Here is a 24,308-nt window from a genome sequence, read left to right on the forward strand (position 1 = left end):
CATCTCAGGGGTCTCTGACCTAGTTGTGTTAGATTTCATTAGCACTTCTAGGAAGGAACCATCCTGTGGAGGAAATCGAAGGCATCTAAAGAATGTGTCCATCTTTTTTGTCATCTTTCCCACTCTCCTCACTTCTGCTTCTCTTGAGTGGTGGTAGGAGTCCATAACAACATGGTTCACTCTTCAAACTCAAGATGAGACCTCATGGCACCATGATTACAATGTTATCTGTTCATCTGTGGGCTGAATTAAGTAGCTGAGTCAGCAAATGTTTGGAACAGTCTACCTGCGGCAGAGAAAATTCAGATCGGAAGAGGCAAGCACAAGGATGCTGCTCAAGGCTTTGGAATCTCCTGAGCCACAGAAAGCAAAAAGCAAAGGGATCATTTAGTCAGATTTCTCAATCTCCTTCGTGTGATGTTCATCCCACTGCTGCACACAGGGAGAGGTGTGCCAGTCATCCAGCCTGGTGTGCCCACCTTTTTTTCTTGTAAAGATAGAAGACAAAGCTCAAGGTTTTCCTTTTATGGGCTGAGCTGAAAGACCAGTTTCCAGGGGCTCAGCACTTTCTTAGGGAACTGTCTCTGCTTAAGGAGTCCATTATGACTTGATTCTTGATGGAGGGTCAGGAGGCTTGGAAGTGAGGAGTGAGACGTCTGACAAGCCTGGTAGGGTGAGGAGAAGGGGAATGTGCACTGCAGCCATTAGGATGCTGCAGTGCTACAGAGGAATCTAACAATTAAAGTGAGACTCAGATGTGTGAGGGAAGTTTTGTACCAGAGAGGTGAACATGTCACCAAGGAACAAAGGCTGAATGAGTTGTCATGAGTAAGATGTGAAACCTCAAAGAAAAAAAAAAGTCAAGAAAAATCTATGCAAAACCTGAGCTACAGAAAGATCAAAACCCCTGAATTTCTAAAAATTTCTCTGTACATAGTTAATTTGTTTTTCTGATTCATGGGCATCAACTATATTCCAAAACAGAATGACAAACTCCCAGTATAATCAGTAGAACTTGTTATTTTTTGGAATATTTTGCATTTTGCTTGCTAGTTTCACTCTGGCCCAGAGATATAGTGACCAGAATTACAATCACCTTCTGCCCACTAGATTCTCCTTGTGAAGTACCCAGAACAGGGCTGTACACGCCATTAGAAACACATCAAATGATGGCATTTATTATCCTCTTCCCCAAGCTGGGCATTCTGAGAACTAAGGCAAAAATGAATGAGTCAGAGAAAGATAATCACACCATCACCTCAACAGAAAACTGGGACGGACATCCAGCTCTTCAAGTCTATTCATGCAGGTTCTTCTCCTGTGCTCAGCAGCCCACTGCCTAACACCAGTGTGGTAAGCACTATGACTAATATCTAGCATATGTTGTTTGCTTTCTCATTCTCTCCAGAGGAAGCAGCATATGCCCAAGTGTGTCTTGTTTGGTAGGATTTTCTGCTCTTTTTTTAAATAGAGGTGCTGCTCTGCATTTATCCTACAGAAAGCAGCTCCAAAAGGTTCAGACCCTGTGCTTTGAGGGGCAGGTGGTGAGGCATGGGACAGGGCTTAAATCTTGCCTGTGTTTGTTCTGCAGCCTCTGAAGAATGAGAAAGTTTTGCCTGACTTATACAGAGGCTTTACTGTGACTACAGAGCTACCGTGCAGTTCTGTCATAACAGGGCTTCTCAGGCCAGCAGCTTTTGGCAGTCACTGTCTTTGCCTTAAGACAAAAAAATTCAACCTCTTGAGCATATCAGCAAGCCAGCCCCGAGAAATATTGCTGGAGAGATGATCAAACATTTGGATGCACTTTCTGTGAGTTAGCTAGCAAGGCCAGCCCCTTCTGCTGACGTCTTTCCTCTCTATCACACATCAGACTTTTCCCAGTGGAGCTGGAGAACAGGCTTCAATGAAAACTGCCTGTTTGCAGCTCTATGATTGCAGGCACCACAGTTACTATTTCCTCTCCCTGACCTGGAGCAGCAACTCCATCATCAGGATAGAAAGGTAGCTTGTTGCCTAGCAAAGGTGGGATGATTTATCTGTGTGTCTAGATTGGTCCCTTTGCTGCACAAGAGAATTGCTTTCAGACTTCCAAGGAGAATGAAGCCAGGCTAGAAATCGGAGTGGATGTGGGAGAGCTGCTCTCCCAGGGAGTAGAAAGAGTCACAGGGTCTCTGTGCTTTCTGTTCCTGTGCAGCGCAGGACAATGGTTTTGTCTGCTCCAGTTATAGCCCTGGGGGCTACCTTAGGGACTGCAACTAGCATCCTTGCCCTCTGCGGTCTCACCTGCTTCTGCAAATGCAAGCAACCTGGGAAAGGACTCTCAGAAAAGGACCAAGAGGAGGAGATGGAAAATACTAAGCCCAGTGTGCTTCAGCCAGTCCAGCAAGTAAGACACAGTCTCTAATTTACTCTGTGATTTTTCTTTAAATGCAGAGGGTGGGGATGCAACTTCCCTGTTAGGCTACTCAGCATGTGATTTATGCTGCCTGTTTATCTGCTTTCTGTGTTCAGGATATAACAACATGCCAGTGGGAGGAGGAGTGAGGGAAAAACAGAGATGAGCTGGGTACCACAGAATTACCGGAGCAGGAGACAGCTGCCACGGAGCCAAAGAGAAAGCTGCTAATGGCAGAAACAGGAGATGAGGACTGGAAATGCTGCTTAGTTGTTAAGATAGCTCAAAAGAGAAATAATTTCCTAAGAAGAGAAGACTGGATGGTACCAGGTGGCACGCAGCATTGTGAAGAAGAGATGGCTCCTGCTGAGATCTTGTATAGCAGCTATTTAATTCTATCCACAATATCTCATAGTTCCTGCAGGATAGTTCCCTGTCAACAGCTGGTTTCCTGTGAAAACCTTCCCTCCTCCTCCTCCCTCTGCCCCTCTGAGGGGATTAATTATGTGTGAAGTTAAAACAAGGCATTGAAATCATAATAAAAAGCAAGTGAGAATCTAGACTGTGATGACTGGACAATCTCATCACCCAGTGAATTTCTTTTTCACTTACTGTAACAGGATTGTGGAGTATGGATAGTGTCAGGCATCCCTGTGTGCTTTTTCATTCTTGTTAGAATCCAAACAGCCTGATTTACTCCTGAGCTCAGTGCAAGAGAGAGCTAGGGGAATTATAGAATGTTTCTAATATACTTATTAATGGGAATCTCTTTTTCAAAGCAAAATGTTTGGTGATTTCCTTGGTTGAATATGGTCTTTAGCATGAGCTATAGCACCGGTCAGTCTCTGAAAGTATTACCTGTTGGTTGTTGCTCCTGATATTGGGATGTGCCTGTGTCCTTTCCACTTTCACCTAGCCATTCAACCAAGTGTTATGCCATAGTAGCCAATTCCAAAGGCCTGTGATCCATTGTGTAAGAGTCTTTGTCTGCCTTTTAATTTTTTGAGCTGACTATTTTTTTGTATTCTTAAAGAGTGTAGCAGGAGTCCTAATTGAACTTCTCTGTAATGTTTGTAATGAAATATTCAGTCGTTCTCTGGCTTCCACTCTTAGGCTCTTAGTAGAAAAGAACCTCGGCATCTTCATGTTCCTGTTGCAGTTTATTCTGAGGAAAAATGACCAAATCTACAAACGGTATTGTAAGAACTGGTACACAAACATAGAATGGCATTAGCAGATCTTGTGGTTGCTGGAGGCAGGAGGAGAGGTGTGGGAGGATGGCTTCACTGACCATGGATTAACACCTGCACAGAGTTTAGGACTTCTCAAGAGATTGCTGCTAATTCTGAGCCTCCCTCCATAAGCATGGTGAAAAACTCCTAGTACCTATTTGCACTTTCCTAGGATGAATTTCACCTGCTATTCTGTTTGATAGCCCAGTCATGTCCCTTTCAGGCTCCTTTCTTGTCTTTTCTACCCCATACAGGGGATTTGCTAACACCTGTATATAAGAATGTACAATGATGCAGAGATTTTCCCAAGTTTACTGTTAATGTGAATGAAAAATATGTAACTTTGACAGCCACATCACTTTGCATAGCAATTTTTCTAGCTGTTGTCTGCAGCAACACAACCCACAGATAACTTTACCATCAGGCTGTTTCCATGAGTTTGATATTGTAACCTCCAAGCTCAGAAACGACTCAAATCTTCATTTTAACTCCATCCTTGGACTGGGCTTTCTTTTTCTTTTATAGAGCCTTTTGGGAAACATCTTGGGAAAGTGTTAGTCCATCCTGGATCTTGTCCACGGGGCTGTTATCCTGTTTGCAGTACTGAAATAAGCACTAAGTCTCCATATTGTTCAGTTAAGCCTCCAGTACCCAGCAGCTACTCAGTTATAGTCCTCACTATATTTCTACACTCATCAAGTTTTGCCATGACTTGATTCAGTATTATATCCCAACAGGGGATCAAATTATTCAACCTGCCCTAAATGTATCACTATTACCTGAGTGATTCCGTTCTTTCTGCATTGTAGACTTTTTAATTTGAAGTATTATTTCCAATGTTACTGGCTTTATGGTTTTTTTTTTTAAAGAAATCTGGCCATATTATAGCAGCTGAGTGAACATTCTGTCACAGAAAGTGCAAAATGTTCTTGGTTTGCATATTCCATATGTTTAGCAATTCTTTCCAATTAAAATAATTTTCTTGCCAGGGACATGAATTCTATGCTGTCACTGATTCAGAATCAGCCTCTATACCTTCAAGAAATGAATCTCAATTTGAGTTCTGAGCTTGTGAAATTTTATTATCTCTATGTTTGTAAATTGTTCTGTTGGGACTTTTTTTCTGACTACATTAGTGCACAATATGTCCTAGTCAGTGTTTGACATACTTAATTATTGAAGCCTGTCAGGGCCACTGATTCTGATAAACACAGATGATAAAAGGAAGATGTAGCAAGTCTGCATTTTACTCACTTGGCATGTCTCCCATGAGAATGATGCTTGTGTTTGCTATAGACAGAGGCTCCCCACGGACATGCCCTGCATACGTGAGGAGGAAGAGTTCAAACACAAACACACATGGACAGAACAATGAGAAACTGCTATAAATTTGTAGAGTCTTAGCCAAGCCTGTAGAATGAAGATTCCTGAGCACATCCAGCAAGGGCAACAATCTGGTGCTTTGAGTGACACTGGGCAGGCACACAGAAGGGTCAGTTGCAGCCTCCTTGCTCCTTTTGGTTTATTTGCTTTCATGCATTTTTGCAGAACTATATGAACCCTTCTGCTCTTGTCTTTATTTAAGACACAACTGCTGAGTTGCAAAGGGAACTTCCATAGGGCACTGCTATGTAACTGGATTAGCAGACAGCACTTGGGAAAAGAGCTGGCAGCAAAATAATAAACAGAGGCAGATGCAGTTGGAAGAGGGGGTGGGCTAGTCCCACTGTGCTTGCATATGTCTCTCATCTCTAACTCTGCAGAGCAGACAGACAAGAGGAATATTTAGACCCAATGGAGTTCTTAGATGCTGTGTGCTGATGGATTTCCTGACTAAATACCTGGCTTTTAGCAAGAGGAAGAAAAGATTGTACTAAGAATACCTCAAATTTGTGTGGTGTTTTTCATCCCAGAGGATCTTGGAGTGCTTCGTGTGCTGGCAGCACAGAGCGATGCAGGCAGGAGGCTCCAGTGTGATGACCAGTGAGTGGTAGGACAGCAGCCTGACACAGCAGCTCCAGGAGAGAGAACAGCAGAGGCTGACCCCCACATCAGGCACTGTGTGTGCTGGATGTAATGCCTCTGCACTACAAAAGCAACCTGCCTTTCCTAGCTGTTGTCCAGTGACTCCTCACATATTCTGCTTGGTTCGTTTGCTTTAATTTTAGAAGAATGGAAAACTGCATTTAAAGTTTGGACCAGTAACTTCACATTTCCTAGGTATTTTAGGACTGATGAGGCTCACATCTCTGAAAGAGGGAACTCACTTACAGCCCCACACTGTGTAACTTACATAACATCTAAACTCAGCTGAATGCTAGGTGAGGATGGCACACAGTGACGTCTTTCTGTCTCAGCCCACTTCTCTTTCAAAGCCCTTAAAATTAGACAAGACAAAATGCTATGTTGCAAAGTAGACTTCCTAAACACCGGTGCGCTGGCTGCCTTGAGAAGACAGTCACTGACCTAATTAGTTCCCAACCACTGCCAAGTGCATGTAACCTGGATCTCCATAAGCAGAATATGACTAAGCTAACATCCAAGACTGCTCTCTTTCTTCAGCTGTTTCTTGAGAGATTGTTATGCTTCCTCTGGACATACAAGCTGGCACCAGGAAATCCCAACACAGACAAATGTTTCAGGGCATCATCTACATTCATTATTAATAGGAAACAATAAGACTAAGGAAAAACTTTAATTAAAGTTATGAACCTTTTCTGTCTCACCCTCAATCTTGACACAAAATAGGTTGGCAGGCAGTAGGCTGGAGATAATCCCACTGCACAATAATCAACCAAAACAGCTATTTTACTATTTTTTTTCCTCTCATGTTTTGGAAACAATAATAAACTTGTTGCAAGGGTTGGAGTCATTTGGTAATCAGCTTTTGTTCTCCCACATTAATGAATCCAAACATAAATGAATCAGGAATTATTTCAGTTATAAGCAGACAGGATTCTTTCTTGGGACATAAGGAATGTTCTATTCCACTAAAATATTTTTCTTTGTTTTGGGATGCAAAAAAGGCAATGCTTTTTTTGCCAATCTTTGCTTGGACTGCCTGAGCACTGCATCATCTTGCAGGCTCTTCTGCTCATCCCATGTTCATGATTCAGTGAGGAATTGAAGTGTTAAGAACAAAATCAGACACAAATCCAAATTTCAGTCCCGGTGTAATAAGGGGCAGATGTGTGTCTGAGGGTCAGATGGAGCTCTGGTCCACAGAACCAAGAGGCTGAGATGACCACTGAATCAACTACTCTTGGTTTGCCAGTCCAGGGCTCATTTGTTCAACCAGTTCTCCTTAGTCTTATTGCACCATGATCATACTTGCTCCAGGTGACAATATGATTTATATCTTTGCATTCCTCATGCTTTCTGCGTACTCACATAAAATATTCTGGAATCTGTGAGATGGCGGTAGCCTCTTGCTCTTGGATTTGACTTCAAACATTAAGGTAAAAATTGCCATATCTCAATCATAGCAAAATTAACTTCATGGTTAATTTCTTTGCTAAGATGAAAGGATTAACTTATGAAAAGATTAACTGGTACCAGAACAGAGGAAAAATCAAATCATAAGAACATATCTTTTTCTTATTGCAATCAAACATCTGTAGAAGAATAAATCTGAAAAGACACACACCAAGTAGAAGGTATCATCTTTGGCAAGAAAGTCTCCAAACACACAGGCAGGGGTTTCTACAAGCCAAGAAAAAATGATCGTAGGACTCACCAGAGGCACTGTTTTTTTCCTATCTCAGCTCATTTAACATTAAGAGAATTGGAGGAATTAGTGTAATTAGTGCAAAGTAATAAACAAGGTTTTAATTTTCAGTTCAACGTCAAGAAAACCGCAGAGCCAGTCCAGCCTCGAGCACTTCTGAAGTTTCCCAACATTTATGGCCCCAAACCAGAAGTAACTTCACCTGAAATTGTTAACTACACACAGTACTCTCTGAAGACCACAGAAGAACCAGCTACCGGAAAACATACTGCTTTGGATGAGAATAGGATGAAGATACAAGTCAATGAAGAGCTGTTTGTTCTCCCTCAAAACGGTAGGAGCTTTTGGTCTTCAGACTAACAATTGCTTCAGACTAACAATTGTAAATCTGTAATACTTCTGAGCATAATGTGATTGTTGTCCAAGAAATAAGTGTGAAAGTGAAGGCATAGGATGCTTTTCACTTTCTTACCATGAGCACTCTGATTTCTGTTTTCAATTCATTTGTTTGATAGAAGGTAGCTGTGGAACTCATCAGGATATTCTGATAACAAAGCTGCAGTTGTACCTTGTTGCAATTTTTTTAACCTAAACATCTTTTGTGTTGAAGAATCTGGCTCCCTGGTAGCAGACATTTTGTAGAAAAGCACATTTAGTGGTTTTGCTGAGAGCAGTAGCCAGAATATGTGTGAAATATCTGGCCAAAATTAGGCAGAGTATCTCCTCCAGGTCAAATGCTAGCTGTCCTTGTCAGGGACAGTGGGGGTCAAAGCTTCTAATTTTCTCTGCTCCATTTTTTCCACTGGTTTGGTGAGATGTTCTTGGCTTATTGTAATGTGCAGTGAAACCAGAGGCTGACACCTCAAAGGTTTCTGCCAAACAGAATTTCTGTTTCCCAGCCAGCCCAAAGGTTACCACTCCAAATCCTGAAACACAAGATTTCTGGAGCCTGAGAGAAAATGCAATCTTAATTACATGCATCTGGCAGCAGGTCTGGGTTTCTTCCATACTGATTTTTAACTTCACAGCTGCCTTTTAACAGAGTAATTTACTCTGATGGTTACCACTTTAATAAAACCTTCCTGAAGATTTGCCAGAGAGAAAATGCCATCTGCCATTATTTTTATTGAGTACTCTTTTTAGTTCTTTTTAATTGTTAGACATAATATTTTTGCCCTTCTAGAAGTTCAATTGCTACATTCACCCCTCCATCCTGAGACTGGTGAGTATGGAAAAGAAAGTACCATGGGAAGCAGATGCATTGGAGGAAGAGACTGTCTGAGCCACATCCTTAGGTGTCAGGGAAAAGATTATAGGGTGGAAAAGATGAAAGATGATGGCTGCATTTAGGCTAAAGCTTTATATAAGTGTTGGTGTAAGAGCCTCTCTGCACTGCTAATGGCACAAGCAAGTTTCCTTCCTGCTGTGCCTGATTTTATAGCTCGAGTGTTGCTAAAATTAAGCAAGAATTGTTGTGTTCTCCTTTTGATGCCACAATGAACTGGTCTGAACTGTCGCTGAGATTTTTATGAGGAAATGTGCTGGTCCCACTATTGTTTTCTGTGTGAATCAGAACTGACCTTGCAGATAACAACTTTGGATGACAAAAATCTCTGGCTTCTCTTTTAGTCTTGCAACTTGCTTTATATCAGTATGAAATACGTACTCAACCCCAAAATCACACACGGAGAAACTGCCTTATGGATTCCAAAGTTCATTGCCTTCAACCTGGTCAGGTGCTATGGAAATAGATGTCTTTTGCATGACAAAGACTTCATTGTTAAAATTTAAAAAGAAAACCCAAAATGTTTAGAGAGGTCTGACCTAATGCAGAGTTGCACAGCAGCTCAAAAGCAGACTCATATTCTCATTGCAGAGAACACGAGGTTTAATTGAAGAATGCCAGTTAAAAGAATATAAAACAACATAGCAAGTAATGAGTGTCGTGTAGACACCTTGTCCTAGTCATAAGGTAAAAGGGCAAGTGTGTCAACTATCATAGAGCACAAGGTGGTGGAGAGCAGAAGTCTTGTCCAAATGCTGTAGAAAGAGCTGAAAGTGCAAGTAAACAAGTAAACAGAGCAAAAAGGCTGTATGATGACGGAGGAAGAAGGAAAGTAAATTATAGCCTTGCATACAAAGTGCAGGAATAGTGAGACATTTAGAAAAGGCAAGAGAAGGTGGATTTGTTCTCTTGGGAAGGGGAAGAGCTGCTTGCTAAAGGGGCTGTTTCAGTTCCAGGTGTGGTAAAGGACGTGTGTGTCACAGAGCACCTGAAGCCCGAGCGGGCAGCCAGCTGTAACCAGGCCCCCGAGCTGCACTACTCCCTGGTGTACGACCAACAGCAGGCCGAGCTGCGCGTGGCCCTTCTGGAAGGTGAGGCACACATCTCCCGGCCTGAATGGGGCAAGACACCTGCTGATTACGCTTAGACAAAGTTCCCCTCCTATCTTAAGACCAACAGGTGCCCCCAGGACCACTGGATGTTTCACTGGTTCTGGGCTTGCAGAACAGGAATACCTGTCAATGTCACTGCTTGAAGAGGGTGTAGCTTGGGAACAATTGTTTGCACAGCTTTGTCAGGAACCAGGATGGGCTCCTTCAGTCCCAGCCAAAGCAACCTCTTTTTTGCATTTTTTCCTTTGGGGGCAGAAGGAACGAGGTTACTATCTCCTTCCTCTCTATACCTTTCATTCTTCAACCTAATCCACTCCATACTGCCTTTTCCTCAAGTAAAGTCAAAGCCTGAGCTGGAGATACCAGACTTATTTTGAGGAAAGGCCCTCTGGCAGTGCCTGGCCAGGCAGCCAGGCTCCGTGTCACACTCTGACAACTGTAACAGCTTCTCCACTCAGGGCTGGAGCATCATCAGTTCCTCTGGGAGAGTAAAATAAGCTGACTGAATAATTCATGCACAGTCTAGGTCTCTGTGGAAACCTAATCAAATCACACCCTCTGAGGCGAGCACTGAAAGGGTGCTGAACGGCAGCCACTGCTGTGGGCCTCCTGCCAGCAGCCAGCCCACAGTTCCCCTCCAGGATGAACACCCACGCCAGCTGGCTGCCACCCTGGCACCCCAGTGCACAGGACCTGGCTCTGCTCCCCTGAGAAGCCAGGAGAGCCCTGTGACCCATGGGTCTGGCAGTTCAGGAGCAGCTGTCCTTAGACTGGCTGCAGTGAGGATGAGAGTCTTGCCCTCAAAGCCATGATATTCAATGACCCCTTGGAGGAGGGTGTATTCCTCTTGCTGTGGAGAAGGCAGTGCAATTCTGTTACTGAAACTGAAGAGGAGTGTGAAATGCCATTCTCACTCTAGGTTTTTCAACATAAAAGGGACTTAAAATTAGGGATGAATGTCTCTTGACACAAGTCTTTTGGGCTTTGGGATGGCTTCTGATAGATTCATTTACCAGAGGTTGGACCAGCAGAATACAATAACCCTTAGACATCCCACGCTGGCCTGCAGGATGGGTGTGTGCCAAGGGAAGCTATATCCATCTCTGATGTCTGTGACTGACCTTCCTGCTTTTAAAGCCATTGTAAGAAGCCTTTTTTGTGTGCAAAGGTAAAAGTAAATGAGAACTGCCAATCCCTGTTTCACACTGCCTTATTTCAGAGCTGTTCTGCATCTTTCAACAGAATGTGTTTCCTTGAACTCACCTGTTGCTCTCCCAAACACTGGCAGCATCCTTCTGCAGTAGCAGAAGGACAGGGACATTGTGCAGCCTGAGGAAAACACCACAGCGTGGCCTCACAGCTTAATCTGCCCCAATGCAGGCAGGAACAGGGGTCAATGTCTATGCAGCTGTTTTATTTTATGGCTCTCATAAAACCAGCAATGTAGCCACAGATATTTCAGGGTTGTCTTTTGTGAGACGTCCTTACCACCCATCTTTTCCAGCTCTGCATGGCAGAATGAGTGGGGACCAAGATGCTGGCTGCCATTGCTACATACTGGGCACACTGGCGAGCAAGTCTGGTATTGCTGAGGCCCAGACAGAGCTGAAGAAGAAGGTACTTCACACCCTTTGGGAGGAAGCACTGCGATTCCCATTAACAGAGGAGGAGATGCCAGGAGGGACACTGACTCTCACTCTGAGAAACTGCGACAAGTTCTCCAGGCACAGCATTGTGGGGGAACTCAAACTGAACCTTGCTGAAGTGGAGGAATCCTTTGGGAAGGCCCAGTGGGAAAGGCTAAAGAGCCCAGAGAAGGTATGGACTCAGTCTGTGTCAGTAGTTCAGAAACCCTAATGATTAAGAGTTTGGACAAGAGAAACCCTTTTTCTAGATGGCTGCATGTGGGTGGGTGGCTTTATTTGTTTGGAGCAGGTTTAGAGGGGTGATGTGTGACTGCACAGATCACTCAGCACAGCTCTGTGCTGGTCTGTAGCTCATCATATCAGAAGCCCTTCCATCTATTGCTCCCAATAGTTAATGTGTCACAACTCCCTCAACTCTTCCCCAATTATATGACAATCTGACACTGGCATCTGTAATTCAAATGCTGTGTCTAGAAAAAGGTGTGTGAGCTTCTAAGAATTAGCAACACAGGACCAGAGTGGCAAGAGCTGAAATATCAGAGAGTGCCTACAGAGCCCAAGGGAGGGACTCTGCAAAGCTGGGTGTGGGTAGGGCATACAGTGGCACCCCAAGGAGCCTTAAGCTAGGAGTGGAATACATTGTTAGGAATGAAATACTGGGCTGAAGGACACTTATTCTTACTGGAATCAATCCACTGCTATTTGTTCTGGGAGATGTCAAAATATCATTCATTGCATAGTGTTGGTTTCCTTAAACATCAAAACCTTTCTTTCCTCCCTTATCCACATCTTGCCAGCTTCACAGACAGGGAAAATGGAGGGAAGGGTTCCAACAGTTCTTGAAGTGGGTACAGGGGATGCTTCATGTGCACTAATTTCTTGCATGTTTCCTCAGGAGCCTTTTCCCTGCCATGAACTAGATTATTCTTCTAGCAGCAGCAATTCACTTAACATGGCAGCAGGATGCTGCTTCTGCTGCTGCTTGTTCATCACAAGTGGTACCTCTTGTAGTCTGCTGTGGTATGGCTGAGCAATGCAAAACAACACCAGCACCATCACTAAGCACGATGAAATAAATTATTGCCTGTCACCATCAGGGGTGAGGGCTCTCCACCGAGCTGGCCATAGACACAGAGTACCGAGTTAGCACTTCTGATTTCCAGTGGTGCTGATTTATCTGATAACCACTTGAATACTAATTGGACTGTCCACACTAAAAAAAATCTGTCAGGGACAGAGGCAGCAGACACAAATGCGTGGTCTGAATGAGTTTAGTAAACTTCACACATGAGACTGAATATTTGTCTAATAGCTGTAGCCCTCTAATAGCTGTAGCTGTAGCCCTCTCCCTCCATCCTGAAGCATCTGGTTTTTTAGCAATACCCAAGAAACAGCCTGTTCACAGCAATGATAAGTTGTTACTCCAGTGCACCTGATGGAATCCGGATATACTGGGAATTCTGCCTTGGTCCAGCTTCACAACCACACACAGAAACAGGACAGCATTCATTTCTTCTCCAGGCTGACAGTACAAGGTTAACACCAGCAGTACTGCTGAACAGTGCCCCAGTTTGAGCTGAGGATGTGCAGTGAAAGCTGAATTTGCGTCATCTGGGACCTGAGAGAGCCAACCATTGCACAGATAGCTTATGTATACAGATCCTGAATCATTCATTGAGAACCAGAGAGGGAGGGAGTGAAGAAGAGCTGATCAAAAAAGAGGAGCTATTTTTGACAGCATTCATCCAGGAACAAAGTTACTGAGCTTTGTCAAAAGTGTGACATTTCCTTGAAATGCCAGGAAAGGCAGAAATTTCGTTCTTACCTTCCCAGTAATTCTCCCACACACAAGGGAAGGAGCTCAGAGCAGAGCTTACAGCTAACCAGGTACTGCAATTAGCATTCAGGAATTCATTGAGTCCTGTGAGCAATGCAAAGAGTAGATACTGTAGACTGATATCCTTATCTTGTCTTCCTTCCCTCCCACTGCTTTGCTAATGACAGTGATGATAGTGGGTTGATGATAGTGTGTCCTTGCATAGCAACTTCCCTTTTGTGATTTCGTGGTGCCCTGCACGTAATTCATTGGTGACCCCTTGTTGCTTTTTATCCATATCGAATAGAAAGAAATACTGAAGCTCTGATGGTTGTCTGGATTTGCAGGATTGCAGCACAAAATGTAGGTTATGGATTTAATAGGTAAAAGGAAACAAAGAAAACAAAGCCCCGAAGTGGGAAGGAAAAGTACCTCTGGTTTGGTCTGTTCACGCAGAATTCCAGCAGAGACCAACCATTGTAGGTTTTGTTTTCATGTGGATACAGGCTGGCCAAAAATTTGATCAGCACATCAGGAGCTAGAAAGTCATAAGCATAAGATGTGATCTGAGTACAATGTGTGTGTTTGTGCGTGTGTGCACATCTACAGAGCCCCAACCCCTCCCAATCTCCACTGCATCTGTCTGTGCCTGGAGCTACAGGAACCAAATTCTAGCCACGAGCTATAGAATGGGACCTGCTGAGATGTAGTGGGGATAAATAAACAAACACAGCTTATGACATGCCTAAACTCTGGGTTTGCATTGGGGTGGTGTTTGGGCTTGTCCCTCGGTGTACAATTCTTTTGTAGTGGGCATACAGGCATTTGAAACTGCCTCTTTTTATGTGTGGGCTTTTTAAAGGTCCACTTAAATTTAAGACAGGATTCATGTAAGTGAAATGCATATGAGCCCTTCATTGCTACCTGAGTGCACAAAAAAAGATTCACTTGGGCTGACTTAGGATTGAATTTCAGGCTTCCTTGCTAATGGCTTCCTACCTGATTTGTGCAGGACAAATTAGTCATTTGAACCAGACAGTGATGACAGCCATGTTTTCTGGAGAGTCAGTCAGCTCAAGGGGAGCATACAGGGGCTTGTCCTTGCCTGTTTCGAATAACTGGTTGAAAACTGAGTTTGAAATATTTATGGCTCACTTAGTAACGACACTGCAGAGCACAGAAATGGCCTGGAGAAGGGCTGTCTGTCCTCGAGGATGTAGAACATGCTAAGGAGCCCAGAATGAATTTGTTGAATTGACATTGGCTTTTTGGGACTCTTCTGGGTCATTAACCTCACACTAAACCAGATTTCTGTCACAAGCTCCCACTCACTGAGAGAATAACTGCTCTCCTTTCGTCCCTTGCCATGGGCTGTCAGCTCTGCACACAACGGTGTGGGATTTCTCTCCTTCCCTGCTGGCTCCCAAAAAGGAAACAGCATTACTCTCCCAAGGGAGAGCAGTGGTGGTGTGACTGTGTCCCTAGGCTTCATCAACAAGGGTTGCTTGTCCAGGGCAAGTGGAAGTAAGGGGAAAGGGAAAGGGAAAGGGAAAGGGAAAGGGAAAGGGAAAGGGAAAGGGAAAGGAAGTCTCCCACAGGGACAGCAGGGAGAGCTGCTCACATCCTGATGGAAGGCAGGTGGGAAGGAAGAGTAATGTACTGTGTCCAGCTCCTGGAGAATTTCAGCTTGGCTGGGTTTTTTTCTCATACCAAATAGGGTGTCAAAGAAGGTGTAGCTCCAGCTCCAGGTCAGACTCAGCCCCAAGCATCACCTCTGCTTTCCCAGGGAGCCCTACACTCCTGCTGGGCAGTGCAGGCTGGAGGCTGAGTCCAGTCAGAGCCTTCTGGGAAACAGAGCACCTGAAACCAAAAGTGAATTATGAAAAGAAGTAAAGTGGACATAAATACAGGGCAGCTAGGTGGTCTCTCAAAATAGGAATATCTGACTTTTTGCATTGTATGTCAGTCCCAAATCTTCTTCTGACTAAATATTCCACTAAAAGTTGACGTCACGAAGCAGTTATTTTCCAGTGGCATAAGGATTCAGTAACTCACATTATCGGAGCCTTATGAGAAGAGGAGCCTCTCAGGCATCTTTGCCAGGTTTATTCTCATCCAGTGTAACTGGAAAGATCTCCTGTACAAAGACAGAGACAACTTGGTTGGTCCATGACCTTCCACCCATCAGTCTTCTACTGTTGTTTTCCTACTGTTCTGGCCAAGATTATATAAAAAATTAACCCTTTCGGTGTCTCCATTTCCAGGAGCCATCCACAGGCCATGGGGAGGTTCTGCTCTCTATCAGCTACCTGCCAGCAGCTAATCGCCTGCTGGTGGTGATTATTAAGGCCAAAAACCTCCATTCCAAGCAGCTGAAAGATCTACTTGGCAGTGGTGAGTATGATAGCAAGGAAACAGAGACTGTTGTTTCTGCTGTTATGTAAATCTAGAAAGAAAGTGGGAAGGGTGATTTTTGGCAGGAAAAAAATAGATGTCTGGATTAGAAAGCCAAAGAGATTTGAATCATTTCTAAAAAGTGAAAACCAAATACCGCCGTAATCAATATATCTTATGTTCTCTCTCTCAGTTTGATGTCACCAGTGTAAATTCTCTTGCATTTTTGCGTGCAGATTCAGGCATCACAATATAAAAAAAATAAGGTATTAGAGAATGTCTAAAGGAGGGCCATAAGGATGGTGAAGGGTCTGGAGGAAAAGCCATATGAGGAGTGGCTGAGGTCACGTGCTCTGTTCAGCCTGGAGAAGAGACTGAGGGGAAACCTCATCGTCATCTTCAGCATCCTCACAAGGGGAAGTGGAGGGGCAGGCACTGATCTCTTCTCTCTCTCGTGACCAGGGACAAGACTCAAGGAAACAGCATGAAGCTGAGCCAGGGGAGGTTTAGGTTGGATATTAGGAAAATGTTTTTCACCCAGAGGGTGGCTGGGCACTGGAACAGGCTCCCCAGGGAAGGGATCACCAGCCTGACAGAGTTCAAGAAGTGTTTGGACAATGCTCTTGGGCACGTGGTGTGATTTTTGGAGTGTCCTGTGCAGGGCCAAGAGCTGGACTCAATTATACTGATTGGTCCCTTCCAACTCAGCATATTCTAGTCTATTCTAGTCTATTCTAGTCTATTCTGTGTTGCATACTCATTAATATGGTGTCTCTCTCCACTCCCTATACAGATGTTTCTGTCAAGGTGACACTGAGGCATCAGTCACTGAAGCTGAAGAAGAAGCAGACCAAACGTGCAAAACACAAGATCAACCCTGTGTGGAACGAGATGATCATGTTCGAGGTGCCTCATGAGCTCCTGCGTGCCTCCAGCGTGGAGCTGGAAATGCTGAGCCAGGATGGAGCTGGCCAGAGCCATGTGCTCGGCAAGTGCTGTCTGGGCTTACATGTCACAGGCACAGAGAGGAACCACTGGGAAGAAATGCTGAGGAACCCCAGGAAACAGATAGCCATGTGGCACCAGCTCCACATGTAGGCTCATCATGGTTACTGACAACAAGATTCCCACCAGGCCTCAGAGGCCGGGGGAATAAGCTGGATTTCACCTTCCACCTTCACCTCCACAAAGTTGCTCAGCACAGCACTCTTACTACACCACCCTTCTCTGATTTTCCCACCCATTCAAGCCCAGGGAACTGTCTGGAAAACGTATTTAAAGGACAATCTCTCACCTAATCAAGTGGTTGTCTCAAACAAGGGGTTGGCAGCCTGGATTGTTTGAATTAATTTTATTTGCCTGCCCACACTTCTGAGAGGTCCCTATTTCTGCAGAGGAGCAGAGGGGAGTGCAGAAGAGCAAAGTTATCATGGAAATGTAAGCCCTTCATTGGCATCTAGCACTGTCACCCAAGTCCCTTGATGAGTGCTGGCTCCATAACCACAAACACACAACTGTTTTACCAATCCCTGCTTTTCATAATACTCTACAAGACTGAGCAATGAAGATCACAGTGCTGTCATGGCAGGCACAAAGAATCAGTATGAAAGAGAGAGGGAAGCCAAAATGCAGTAAATGGATACCCAGAAAAAGATACAGAACTAAGGGAGGGAGCAGAGGAAGAAGAAAGGGCGAGACAGTCAACACCCTCATCCTGTGCAGCCTTTGAAGCAAACACTGCCGAGCAAGAAGTCAAATACCTTCCTTTACTTTTGTTTCCTGGAGAGTTTGATACCTTGTATTTAAGATTAATGAAAACTGCTGAAAACACGAATGTTTCAGGACCCTTTAGCAGAATCTAAATGTATCTTCTATCTTTCTATGGTGTCATCCAGGAAGACCCTAAATATGGACAAAAAGTTATTGTTGATGTTACCTCCAAAAACTTGGACCAAATCTTTCTGTTTACTGCCATCTTTTCTGTTTGGGTTTTTCCCAAGTTTCAAGTATGCTAATTATATTCCAGGCAACATCTAAAATTAGGCAAAACAAGTGGGATCATTCCATACCTTAGCAACTGTTAGATGGTTTTGGTTTGACAGTTAACTGTTGCACTCAAATACTCATACCAGCATTACTCAAAGGCAACTCTTATTAACTGCTGTGTATTTCATCACTTCCAGACAGAAGGAATTCACCAACCAGACAGACTCTCCAGGGCTTGTTTTTCCTGTGCACTTTCAAGATTTGATGTGGCTTAAATGTTACTTTTGACTGTCCTTTTTTTTTTGTGTGTCTAGATGGACTGAAAGTCTGGCGTTGGCAGTGATGATGTCATCACCCCAATAAGCACATTGCTTGTCCTACTACATTTTTTCAAGTAGTAGACACAACTTTAAGGGACTTCCATGGGGACAAGGCATCCAAAAATCTGAAAACAGAACCATATAATCTGTAGCCCTGAAAATCTCAGAGGACTTCATATTTGCAGGGTCAGATTGCCCCTGGTTTAAATCAAAATATTAAGCTAAGCTTTATCTAGTATCCATCCCACTTTGATGGTGAAGTCAAATAAGCCAAGCAGCTTGTCAAGGGAAGGCTGCCATCCTGTCAGCAAAGGGAAAACACCAGAACCAGTGTCTGAAAACTGGCTGAAGCACCAGGCACAATGGGTTATGAACAGGGAAATGAAGTCCAGCTGGAAGTCAGTAACTAGTGGTGACTGGGGCTAGTCATGAGACTGACACCACTTAACACCTTCATAAATGACCTAGACAGTGGGGCAGAGCATGGCCTCGGCAGGTTTGTAGATGATGCAAAACTGGGAGTAGTGATTGAGACACAAGGCAGTTGTGCTGACATTCAGACAGATGCTGAGAGGCTGGAGAAGAGAGCTAACAGCAACCTCCTGAAATTCAACGAGAAGTGGAAATTCCTGCACCTGAGGAAGAACAATCCCTTGCAGCAGTCCAGGGGTGAGGGCCAACCATCTGTAAAGGAGCTTTCCAGAAAAGGACCTGGGTGTCCTGGTGGACACCAAGTTGAACATGAGCCAGCAGCGTGGTCTTGCAGCAGAGATGGACAACAGTGCCTTGTGCTGCGTTAAGCAAAGCCAGCAGGTCAAAGGGAGGTGATTCTTCCTTTCAACTCAGCACTGGTGAGGGCACTTCTGGAGTGCTGTGTCTGTTGCTGGGCTCCTCAGTGAAAAAAAAGATACAGAGTTTGTGGAAAGAGTGCAGCAAATGGCCATGAAAAGGTTGAAGGGACTGGAGCATCTTCTGTAAGAAGAGAGGTTGAGAGAGCTGGAACTGTTTATATCAATGTGTACCGACACCTGACCTGGGAGAGGACAAAAGAAGATGGAGACAGAATCTTTTCACTGGTGTCTAATGACAGGACAAGAGTCAAGAGCACAAGTTGCAATGTAGGAAATTCCATTTGAACACATGAAAAATACCAAGAAAAAACCCCATTTTTTTACTGTGAGGATAATCAAACACTGGAACAAGTTGGCAGGAGAGGATGTTGGGGGCCCCCATGCTTGGAGACAGTGAAAATTTGATGTGATACGGTGTGAACAACCTGCTCTAGATTATCCCACTTTGAGCAGGGGTGAGTGTGGACAATTATGATCTCCAGAGGCCCTTTCTATCCTCAGCAATGATACGATTCTGTGAAGATATTGACAAGGTTGATGCACACTGAAAACTGTTATCTTTACACTACTATTTCCTTTGTGGGTGGTGTAGACAGGAGTTACAGGATTATTTTGAAGAGAGCAATAAAATCAGCTTTGAGCAACCAGAGAGACAGAAAAGCTAACTATGCCCATGAATCTTACACCCAATATTTTAGTCTCTGATATTGATCTATTGGCTAGAGGGCAAAAAAGAAAATTGGTTTCTTGTTTTGCTCTATGGGGTTTTGTTTACTAACCAAAAGCTGTAGGATACTGTGAGTAAACTGGACACAGTGGTCTAGTTGATAGTGAATTTTTAGTGCTTACTGTGATCCAGATTCGCCTGTACATATACCTATAGGTTTGGAATAATTATTTCCATATAAGTGCAGAATTTATTGGAATGTTGGCCTAGTCCACATATAGGTTTCAGGCAGCACTGTGATTTTTTGGGGGATAATGATAAGAAGGATAACTTCACGGTATGATGCTATTTGGCTGGCACTGGAAAGCCTGAAGGGCCAAATATTTGCCTTGCTGCCAACTCCTCTAGTTTTGCATCCTGCTTGTTTCACTGAGCCTTTTATAACATCTTGATGACTGATTGTAAACAGCATTATCTGCCTGTGCCCTGGTGATTCTGGCACACCCTGTAATAGATATCCGCCCTATGGCATTTAAAAGCATAGATCCTCAGAATCTGACTCAGCTATGGCAAAACAATGTCCTCTTTTACAGCAGAAAAATATGTGTATACACACTACTTAACCACAAATCTGTCTTAGGAGCAAAGTGGTGCCATCAGTGTTAATGGATGGCATTGTTGCCTCCTTTGTTGCAGTGGGATTTAAAGGGAAAGGGAGAAAGAATGAAAATGCATACATCTTTCCCGGCTGGATTATTCTTGCTGTCTGGCATTCTAGCCTGGAAAGAATGCTCCTCGCCATCAGCACAGCTTGAACAAAGGCTGCCAGGTGTCCCTGGGAGGCGGCAGTCGCTGGCCGGGGCTGACAGCGGGCACGTAAAGGGGACAAGGAATGCTGTGTACGTGTGGTACCCGAGGGGCAGGGACGCCCAGCCCGGCCTTTTGAACTCTGCTAACAGGAGCTGTGTGTCATCGCATTCCAGCGTCTGCCCAGGGTCCTCGTCCCTTCGAACAGCCTGTGCTGCAATACCTGTGTGTTCCTGAGCCTCAGCACCCCAAGGGCCGAGGTGCTAATCCGTCCCAGCAGACAGATGGCTGGGAATGGTCGTGGCAGGTGACAACGTTATGAAGATAAATCCGAAGTATTTGGAAATGCTATTGTATCAACCAGCTTCAGCAACTCGAGCTGTCAGAGTACCACTGAAATGCAATAAGGATGGAGCCAGACAGACCCACGGTTTTCAGCTCCTGAGGCTGAAAACGCAGGAGCATCAGCAAGCACCTCTTTGTATTAAATTAAAGGATGCTGCTTATAAATTGCATCATAAGAGAAGAAGCAAAAAAAAATCCAGTTATGGCAATTAATGTTCCTAAGCTATATGTGTGACCAAAAGCAGCCACAAGAGTCCCCAGGGGCTAGTCAGTGGCTGGACTGATTATTTTGCCTGTTATAACCATTAACATGAAGAAGCTGGAAGCTAAGATACTGTAGGGAGGAAGGAAAGAGGAAAAAAAAAAAAAAAGACGGTGTGGGGCAGTCTACCTGGTCAGAATGAATGATCCTTTTCAATAAAGGCCAGAGTTGTGAGTTTAAGGACAGGGATTCACAGTCCCTCATCCAGTGACAAAACCCAAACAACCTGATTGCTGTAAAATAGCTTGAGAAATGCAGTTCCCGTGTTGTACCCAGCTTTGCCTGGGAAAGGTGGTCTCCTGATGTGGCCTCTGCTCAGAGGAGGGGACTGAGAGGCGGGAGGAAATGACCTGTGACTATATCAAGGAGTTCCTCTGTTAAAATATAGGCTGTAGCCATATGTTGTTTTGCCTCAACCTGCCCTCAGAGCTAGATCTTCCTCCCCAGAAATTATCTGGTTTGATTATAAGCAATTTGTCCTAGAGTAGAAGGATTAATAAGCACAAATCATCAATAGTCACTAAAATATATGGGATGTTTCAGGCTCATTACTACCCTCAGCACCCTTCCCAGGTCGTAAGGGGAGTGGTTACAGCTGGTGCCCTGTAAGGGTAACATTTTTTCAGTGCAGTTTTCTCCTCAGTTGTTGTCCCAAATATCCTTGCATGGTGATAAGAAACATGTTTCCTTTGCAAAGAGGTAAGGTAATACATGAGAAGAGGTAATGCATCAGAAAGTAATGGAAAATTCCCTTCAACAGGACTGGGAAAATTTTCAGGCTTAACTATTCTCCCAGGTACTGATGGGCTTTCAATACCTTGAACAGCTGTACCTTGCATTTTGCTAGCATCTGTCATCAGTATTATCTGGCAGTAGCATTCAAAACCACTCTTTTTTTTTTTTTCCCCCAAAATGAAGTAGGTTGTAGTTTGGGCTCTAAAAATACAGCCCAAGGTTTGCCCAAATTTTCCTGGTATCTGAGATGAGTTGACTACAATGACATTTAATAAGAGCTGGAAGCTAAAGTGGCTTGGACCATGCTTCTTGCACTCTTTTGAAGGTCATTTTGATGTCTGATTGAATTGAAGGACAGAGCTCTGACAGCATTTTTATGTGTTTCAGAATTTACCTAGGTATTAAAATGTATTCGGTTCATTTGTTGAAAGATAAGCATGATGAGTAAATAGTAACACTTGACACTTCATATTATTTCTTCTGTTTTCAATAGGCACAAGAATAGTAGCAAAGTGAAACAGTGATTTGTGGCCTCCAGCATGAGGGGGCTTTTCTGCTTACTTGGTCCTTTAGTGTCCCCGTGTGTTTATTGTACAGAGACAGAAATTGTCAAGACTATATTGTTCTCACTATCCAAAGCACAAAACCAGAGCATGATGCTCAGCCATTGTGTCTAATATTACAGCACAACCTGTAAAACACTGCAAGTAAATAATTCCAAGCTGTAACAACACCGTGTCTGCATTGTTTACTCTACAGTAAGTCCCTGCTGCCTGCAGCTCATGTCAGGGGCACAGAGTGCTGGCATGAGTCAACAGAAGATGCTCTGAAGAGTGTCATCAAGGGATGGGTGTACCATGAGAAGGGGAGCAGTCAGCAATAGAGTCCTATCTGGGGCAAGCACAGGAAATCTATTGGCTTTTTCATTGAGGTGGCAGCTAAACAAAGCTCTAAAGGCTTTCCAGCAGCTGCAAGGAGATTAGGGAATGGGATCTGGGAACCAGGTTCTTCCCAGATACTGGCTGCATCTCTGAAACAAAACTAAGAAGTGAATTTAGATTATTTTTAATTTTGTTTTTTGCCAATCTCAGTACTTTCAAGTTGGTGTTGATGATACTCTGTAAACCATGCATTTGCAAGGAGGAAAACATACTTGGCTGACCCAATACCATCACCAGAATTAGCTGGTTCCTAACAAGACACACAGATCAAAACCTGCAGATGAAAGTAGAAGAAAACAGAGTTTTGGAGCAGGAGCGGGAAGTATTTACCGCGCTGACAGTTTGGGGGCACTCTCCCACCCATCACAGTCAGTGTTAAAGCACAAGGAGAAAAAACAAAGCCAGTCTGCAGAGCCCCAGGCTGTTGCTGACTTCGAAAAGAGGGGTGCCTGTCAGCTGCACAGCGAAGCTGATGACACTGAAGCATTTGCTGTAGAGATGAAGGAAAAAGCTGTATTTTTGCTGCACAGTGAGTTGAACATGGGTGGTGCATCTGCCAGGGACAATCCTTCCTGCCTGGGGGATTCACGCAGGGTTACCCAGAAATTCCCAGCTCAGCATATTGAAAAGCAGCAATAGCTGCCACAGACCCATTCTTCTCTTAACCCTGATGTTCATTGTCACTTCAGATTTATTAGAAGTTTTTTCCCCCTACGGTATTTAAAAATTAAACTGGGACTGTCCTGTAATCCTCTGCCTGCCAAGAGAGAGGAGCACCTAATCCAGCAGCTATGTCACAGCCACTGCCAGTGCTAATTCTGAAGGTCTGCAGCCGGTTCCTCCACTTCCCTGAACCTGATCACTGAATGTGGAATAAAGCCAGCGAGGACAGGGCTCCAAGGTGCCCCTGAGAAAACAGGTCACACCTAAAACCAACACACTACCCAGTTCTCCAGACAGCTCTCCTGAACACCAAAGTGCAGTGGTGCCCTGGAGTGCAGCTCTGCAACCCCTCACCCTCTGTTGCACATGGCTCCACACCCCACACCTGGCCCCTCTGCGAGGCTCTCCCACCCCTGCGTGCCTCCAGAGGTACCAGCAGTGTCCCCAGAAACAGGGTGTCTGGCAGCCATGCAGACAGCACGCTTGTTTGTCTCCTTGATCAAAACAACTTCAAACAGGAGATTTCAGAGAGTCAAAAAGTCTAGCTAGCACATATGCTGTGCTGTGGGAGCCTTTGATTATCCTGCAGATATTTTTAGAGCCCTGTGTAAATGAGCTGTGGCTCCACTCGTGTGGCGTATGGCAACAGCTCTGCCAGAAACAGCCTCTGGTCCCCTGTGCCCACCGCTCTGTGCCACCGCAGAGCTGCACCTGGCACTGCCCAGGCACCTGCCTCTGCCCTCTGATTTAAACATCTTGGTGGGCACCTGTTTAGACCCACCCATGTGCTCAGCTGCCTGTGCTTTTCCTTCCGCCTCAGGAGAGTCAGATAGGGAAGACAGGCCCCAGGAAGCGCTGCAAACCCCCTCTGGTTATGCCTGCAAGCTCTTGGCATCATAGGCTCCACACCTCCTGCTTCCAGGAAGAAACATGCTCAGATTTTTTGCTAAATGAAGTTTCTAGTGCCAGCTGCTAACAACAGCCATCTCCATGGAGCATATCCAGGACACCAGCAGAGCTGGGGAAGTGTGTGTCAGGCTCTAATGCTATGACAACCATCGCAGAGGAATTTTTCAATTTCCTTTTCACTCATACTGACATGAGAATCAGTGGTCCTAAAA

The 24,308-nt window shown here is 44.4% G+C and overlaps 1 protein-coding gene across 2 annotated transcripts; it reads left to right on the forward strand.

Moving 5' to 3' along the window:
- Positions 1-1,857: 1,857 nt before the first annotated feature.
- On the forward strand, positions 1,858-22,314 carry SYT13 (synaptotagmin 13). Of its 2 annotated transcripts, none has more exons than XM_032113129.1 (6): positions 1,858-2,389; positions 7,469-7,691; positions 9,593-9,733; positions 11,259-11,572; positions 15,481-15,610; positions 16,404-22,314. In XM_032113129.1, the coding sequence occupies exons 1-6, from the start codon at positions 2,207-2,209 to the stop codon at positions 16,706-16,708; spliced, it is 1,296 nt and encodes a 431-aa protein (XP_031969020.1). In that variant the 5' UTR covers positions 1,858-2,206; the 3' UTR covers positions 16,709-22,314. The 2 variants fall into 2 exon arrangements, with proteins under 2 accessions (XP_031969020.1, XP_031969021.1); XM_032113130.1 differs by having other exon boundaries at positions 9,599-9,733.
- Positions 22,315-24,308: the final 1,994 nt, after the last annotated feature.

Source organism: Corvus moneduloides, chromosome 6 (genome assembly GCF_009650955.1).
Source record: "Corvus moneduloides isolate bCorMon1 chromosome 6, bCorMon1.pri, whole genome shotgun sequence".
Taxonomy (NCBI): Eukaryota; Metazoa; Chordata; class Aves; order Passeriformes; family Corvidae; genus Corvus; species Corvus moneduloides.

Bases quoted from the DNA above. Each gene is read 5' to 3' on its own strand.
- SYT13 (XM_032113129.1), top strand. From the start codon at position 2,207: ATGGTTTTGTCTGCTCCAGTTATAGCCCTGGGGGCTACCTTAGGGACT. The intron at 11,573-15,480 runs GTATGGACTCAG...CTCCATTTCCAG, and splicing joins GGCTAAAGAGCCCAGAGAAG to GAGCCATCCACAGGCCATGG. The intron at 15,611-16,403 runs GTGAGTATGATA...CTCCCTATACAG, and splicing joins GAAAGATCTACTTGGCAGTG to ATGTTTCTGTCAAGGTGACA.